Source organism: Aplysia californica, unplaced genomic scaffold, assembly GCF_000002075.1.
Source record: "Aplysia californica isolate F4 #8 unplaced genomic scaffold, AplCal3.0 scaffold01058, whole genome shotgun sequence".
Classification (NCBI taxonomy): Eukaryota; Metazoa; Mollusca; class Gastropoda; order Aplysiida; family Aplysiidae; genus Aplysia; species Aplysia californica.
In genome coordinates, this window is record NW_004798328.1 from 201,700 (window position 1) to 208,125 (window position 6,426).

Here is a 6,426-nt window from a genome sequence, read left to right on the forward strand (position 1 = left end):
CCCCCACAGATACATCGAGTCCCTGTACCCCAACCCTCCCCTCAAATCCAACTACGACGGCCCAGCTGTTGAAGCAACTGGCGGAGTCTTCGGGGGCTTGGCCAAGCTGCTCTTTTTCAAAAACAAAGACGAGATTCCACAACTGAAGGTACAGTTCAATTATTTTATATGGTTCATCATCATCATCATCCGGTGCCTTGCCGACTGGCGTCTGCGATCATGAACCTCCACTTCAGTCTGTCTTGTGTTGCAGCAATGGTGTCTGTTGTTCTTGCTGTTCCCAGCCATGTTGTCAACTTGTCCAGTATCTTTTGTTTTCCCTCTGTCTGCCTCGTAAAAAGTATACAATGAAATTGTTCCCGCATCCGATCCGGACATTGGGGATTGCCTTGTTGGTGAGACAACTTCCTGGGCCTTCGGCATATTGTGGTAGGGTGACCAGTTCCTTTCCACGCCGCCTTTACTTCCTCAACTCGAAGTCAGGTACCCATTACTGCTGGGCGGGCAGGAGGGGGCGAAAAAAAATCCGTATCCGAACCGAGGCTCGAACCCGGACTTTCCGCTTCTGATAATATTAATATACTACTACATTTATTTTGCACGGGAGACAAGATGGTCACGGCCACGTCGACGTACGAGCAACAGCACACAACCTGATTTCTTCATTTCTTCTGTCTGTCGACACTTCCAGGAAAACCTGATTTCTTCATTTCTTCTGTCTGTCGACACTTCCAGGAAAACCTGATTTCTTCATTTCTTCTCTCTGTCGACACTTCCAGGAAAACCTGATTTCTTCATTTCTTCTGTCTGTTGTATCTTCCAGGAAAACCTGATTTCTTCATTTCTTCTGTCTGTTGTATCTTCCAGGAAAACCTGATTTCTTCATTTCTTCTGTCTGTTGTATCTTCCAGGAAAACCTGATTTCTTCATTTCTTCTGTCTGTTGTATCTTCCAGGAAAACCTGATTTCTTCATTTCTTCTGTCTGTTGTATCTTCCAGGAAAACCTGATTTCTTCTGTCTGTTGTATCTTCCAGGAAAACCTGATTTCTTCAGTCTGTCGTCGTCACTTCCAGGAAAACCTGATTTCTTCATTTCTTCTGTCTGTTGTATCTTCCAGGAAAACCTGATTTCTTCATTTCTTCTGTCTGTTGTATCTTCCAGGAAAACCTGATTTCTTCATTTCTTCTGTCTGTTGTATCTTCCAGGAAAATCTGATTTCTTCATTTCTTCTGTCTGTTGTATCTTCCAGGAAAACCTGATTTCTTCATTTCTTCTGTCTGTTGTATCTTCCAGGAAAACCTGATTTCTTCTGTCTGTTGTATCTTCCAGGAAAACCTGATTTCTTCCGTCTGTTGTCGTCACTTCCAGGAAAACCTGATTTCTTCATTTCTTCAGTCTGTCGTCGTCACTTCCAGGACAACCTGATTTCTTCATTTCTTCTGTCTGTTGTATCTTCCAGGAAAACCTGATTTCTTCATTTCTTCAGTCTGTCGTCGTCACTTCCAGGACAACCTGATTTCTTCATTTCTTTTGTCTGTTGTATCTTCCAGGAAAACCTGATTTCTTCATTTCTTCCGTCTGTTGTCGTCACTTCCAGGACAACCTGATTTCTTGGCCATCTCCTACTCCTCTTCCTCCTTTCATGCTTTTATTTTTTCCTACCTTACAACGACACTGTCCAGCCATAACACTGTCCAACCATGACACTGTCCAACCATGACACTGTCCGACCATGACACTGTCCAACCATGACACTGTCCAACCATGACACTGTCCAACCATAACACTGTCCAACCATGACACTGTCCAACCATGACACTGTCCAACCATGACACTGTCCAACCATGACACTGTCCAACCATGACACTGTCCAACCATAACACTGTCCAACCATGACACTGTCCAACCATGACACTGTCCTACCATAACGACACTGTCCAACCCAAGACGCCCACATATCTAATTAAACTAATTTGATCCCTTTTTTACCTTTACAATGGGTGGCCGTTTTGGACAAATTCATGTGGATTTCCTAACATTAACATCCATTTCATTTCTTCCTTCTGTTGTCATGTCTTCCAGGAGAACCTAATTTATTCATTTCTTCCTTCTTTATGTCGTGTCTTCCAAGAAAACCTGATTTTTTCATTTTTTCTTTCTGTCGTGTCTTCCAGGCAAACCTGACGGCCGAGCTGAAGAAGGTGGACGATTACCTCAAGTCTGACGCCAGGAAGGGCAAGTATCTGCTGGACAACGAGTTCAGGGAGCTGGACTGTATGCTGGTGCCCCGTCTGCGTCATGTCGAGGTGAGTGGACGGGAGGTGGGGGTGGGGGTGGGGTGGGGTGGGGGGAGTAGGACTGTATGTTGCTTCTCTGTCTACGTCATGTAGAGGTGAGTGGACGGGAGGGGTGTGTGAGTGGGGGTGGGGTGTGTGTGTGGGGTGTGTGTAGTGTATGTGTGGGGCGGGGTGAGGGGAGTAGGACTGTATGTTGGTTCTCTGTCTACGTCATGTAGAGGTGAGTGGACGGGAGTGGTGGTTGACAGGAGGGGTGGGGGTGTGTGTAGGCATGTCATGTGGAGATCAGTTGACAGGAGGGGTGGGGGTGTGTGTAGGCATGTCATGTGGAGATCAGTTGACAGGAGGGTTGGGGGTGTGTGTAGGCATGTCATGTGGAGATCAGTTGACAGGAGGGGTGGGGGGAAGTTGGGACGAACGTTCCTTATTATGTTGTGGACAATTGGTCGCTTTTACGCACAAGGGGGCTAGATTCTATCCCGAAAAATGCTGTTTTAGTTTTGTGAGAAAATCAAAGGTAAAGTTTTTGCCCCTTGTTCAGTTTCTTTAAGAGACAAGGAGAGTTTTCTCTGTAACCAAACAAATATACACACCAATGAAACCAAATTTCTCCTTTTGGTGTAGGAAAACCCCGAAATCTGGGTTAGCCTGCTTGCCCTTAAAAGCGACCCAATATCCCCATAAACAGCATATATCTATACACGTTCAAACAACTTCACAACACGTCACTAGTATAGTCGGATCTTCTCTAAAGTCTGCCAAAGATCGTTTTGGACAAATGAGTGTGGATTTCCTAACATTAACATCCAAGTTTAGGGCAAACGCTCAAACAGTATTTTCACAACTATTCAGTATCTTCGAATTACAAATTTTTATCTGATATTTTTGGCCATTTTAAGTTACTAAGACCATGAGGTGAGAAACCAAATGCTCTGTCACGAAGGAGGATGTTCGCCACAGGTTCCCCGGCCTCCATAGAGCTCTGGACCTCTCTGTCTAAGGTTTGGGCTATACAGTATAACACGGATAGGTCGAACACAGAAGACTCGAAATCAGACATCTGTCGAACTGTGCTTACGGTTCTGGGTTTCTTTTCTTCTTCTTCTTTATAAGATATCCCTCGAACTACAACTACAGATCCTTCAAACTACCCAGGTCGGTCCCGACAAATCTGAGCAATCTGTGTTATAAGTTATACTGTATTTCTTTCTAGTCCGATGATATGATTACAATCATTTCCTCCCCCCCCCACCCCCGTCCAGATCGCCGGCAAGTACTTCCACAACTACGAGATCCCCAGCGAGCTGACAGCGCTGACAGAGTACAACAGAGTGGGCCAGGCCGCGCAGATCTACCAGACCATCATCCCCACGGACGAGGACATCGTCAAGAGCTGGACCAGACATGGCGTCCAGAGAGCCGTCTAAGTGCAACGGAATGTCGCTGGAAATTGTAGACCACAATTTAATTTAATTTGTACATATTATTATTATACACCACTCGGGGCATTTGTGACGAGCAATCGGACACACAAACATGGCGTCCAGAGGGCCGTCTTAGAGCAGCAAAATGTCTCTCTGGAAATTGTCGACCACAATCAGAATTGTACACCTCTCTAGTCGTTCGTCATACACCATCGGACACACAAACCAACATGGCGTACAGAGGGCTGTTTAAGTTTAAGATCAAAATGTCGTTGGAATATGTAGACCACACAGTTATAATTGTACACCACTCGAGTCGTATGTGATGAGTCGAGAGGGCTGTTTAAGTTTAGTAGTAGTAGTAGTATAGGGTTTTACGGCGCTCGCAACTGCTAAGGTCATATGAGCGGGGTTTAAGTTTAAGATCAAAATGTCGAAGGAAATTGTAGACCACAGTTATAATAAAATTGTACAATTCTCTCCAATTATAGGAAACAATTTGTAATCAGCGCAGACGAAGTTTGAGAATTGTATATACGGTACATTTTATTATTATTATTCAGTAGTCATAGCTTTTGTTTTCTTTCTAAAATTGGACCAATGATCTTTCTATCAACTATTGTTATGAACAAGTTGCAACTACTGGTTTTGCTAAGGAAATAAACATTTTCTTGGAATGTACCACACGTGTTTTCTGGTGTTTTAGAAAATATAGAAGTTTTGGTTGTTCCTGGGTGGGGCGGGGGGAGGTTGTGTGTGCGATTAGAGAGAAAGTATGACAAAAGCCTGTTGGGTGCCGTCTGAGACGTAGCGTGTTCACACCTTTAGGAAGCTTAGTTACAGTAAGAGTTTTACGGCGCTCGCAACATAATAAGGTCATATAGGCGCCGAAGATTAGGTGTTACAAGAGATTAACAAACACAAAAAAGAAGGAGGAGAGATAAGGAGGATAGATGTTTGACAGGAAAGAAGGAGCAAACCACACCGGAGCACCCACCAACCACCCACAAATAGGGAAGCGGGCATGGTAAGCGATCAGAGGTGTATGCAATGTTGAATAATATATGGTATATTATGATCCATTCTTCTTTCAATGAAGGTGTTTTGTGCCCTCAGCGACACAATTTAGATCGTTCAGTAGTAGGTGGCAAGCTTCGATCCTTCGTGTCAGAGACAACCTGGGCTGAGAGGGACGCAACATCTGAGCAGTAGACGGAGATACACGTCTTTGGGGCAAAAAACTGTCTGTGTTTGTGTTGTCTTAGATAATCAAGTCATGACTACACATGTAGTAAATTTTAACCCGCAATGCATCTAAGATGATTTGTTAAAGACATATAAATTATAACTGTTGCTCTAAAAAAGAACAACTCAAAACCAAACTCAGAGAATTTGACAAAAAGTGATTTAAAAAAATGGAAACCCGGATATAAAACAAATAAAAGTTTATTGAAATAAGATGAAGAAAGACAAAAGCGTAATTCATGCAATTGTCATAGGACAAAAGAACAACAACAACAATATTTGACATTGTGCAGGCAAATAATAAACAGCAAGAAACTACAGTAAAATCATGGTACACCAGGGGTGAGGAGGAAAGGGGATGGAATAGAAATTCTCTTTGGGCCTGAATGCTTACGTTATTTTGTTGAAAAGAAAAAGTTAAAAACCCCACAAGACATAAACTACTCTGTCCAGGAAATTTTTTGAGGAAAAACTGTAAAAAATAATGTCCGAAATCAAACAGCATGTACTAAAGAATTTTGTAAAGCAGGTTGGATTGATCGCAGTGGTGAAGTTTTTCATCAGTTTGCTAAAGTTGGGGGTTTAGTGCTTAGCCTGCTGGACTCCTGGTTCATCATAACATTCTAGTGACTATTGTCTTCTCGACAAAAAAGTCTGTTTATGTTTACCTGAGACAATCATTTTACACATGAAGAAAGTCAGCGGATATTATTAAGGGGGGTAACTTTACTTTAAAAAGAAACAACTTATAAAATGATTATTTTTTTATGGGCCACATATCATAACTGTTTTTGTTGGAAGAACAACTAGTGTCGTCAGACTTTAAAAATTTGATTAAAGTGATTTAAAAATGAAAACACGAAAATGAGACAAAATAACTCAGCTGAAATACGATGAAGAAAGATAAGAGAAATGCATGCTATACATTTAGAACATATTTACAAATTAACTTTGTCATTGCACGGAAATACAGACAATATTGCAGAAATATCAATGCAAAACGGTGAAGTAAAAATCATGGAATAATTAGAATAAGAAAGAAAGGGGGGGGAGGGGGAAGGAGGGGGAGTCGAAGTCCTCTGTAGGCCTATTCATTTTTTCCAAAAAGATAAGCTACTCTATCGGGGAAGATTCCAAGAATCTGTGTTAGTTCTAAGAAAGAGATGAACCTAAGCCAGATGATCATGATATAACAATTATTACATGTTTTATAGTGAATGTTCTGACTTTGCTGTTGAAGGAAGTGGGAAAAGACAGTATACAATAGTATGTGCTAGTACTACTAATGTTTACAATGTGAACGAAATGAGACAGTTTTCTTTGGTCGAGGAATAAGAACAAACCAATACAGGTGGGGGAAAAAACCTACCCTGTGGTTTGGTCTGTCGAGATTAAAAGAAAAACATACTACAAAATGTACATGTATTACTTTGGCTGATTGGAGGAATAAACTGGGGTT

At 42.1% G+C, this 6,426-nt stretch overlaps 1 protein-coding gene across 1 annotated transcript; it reads left to right on the plus strand.

Annotated features, from left to right (window-relative positions):
• Nucleotides 1–9: 9 nt before the first annotated feature.
• LOC101857453 (probable glutathione S-transferase DHAR1, cytosolic) lies at nucleotides 10–4,403 on the plus strand (the record flags this gene model as incomplete). The annotated part of the gene is given in 3 exon segments (XM_013089825.2): nucleotides 10–148; nucleotides 2,176–2,307; nucleotides 3,561–4,403. Coding segments are annotated over 3 exon segments (436 nt in total), but the record flags the coding sequence as incomplete, so codon positions are not given.
• Between the last annotated feature and the right edge of the window lie 2,023 nt (nucleotides 4,404–6,426).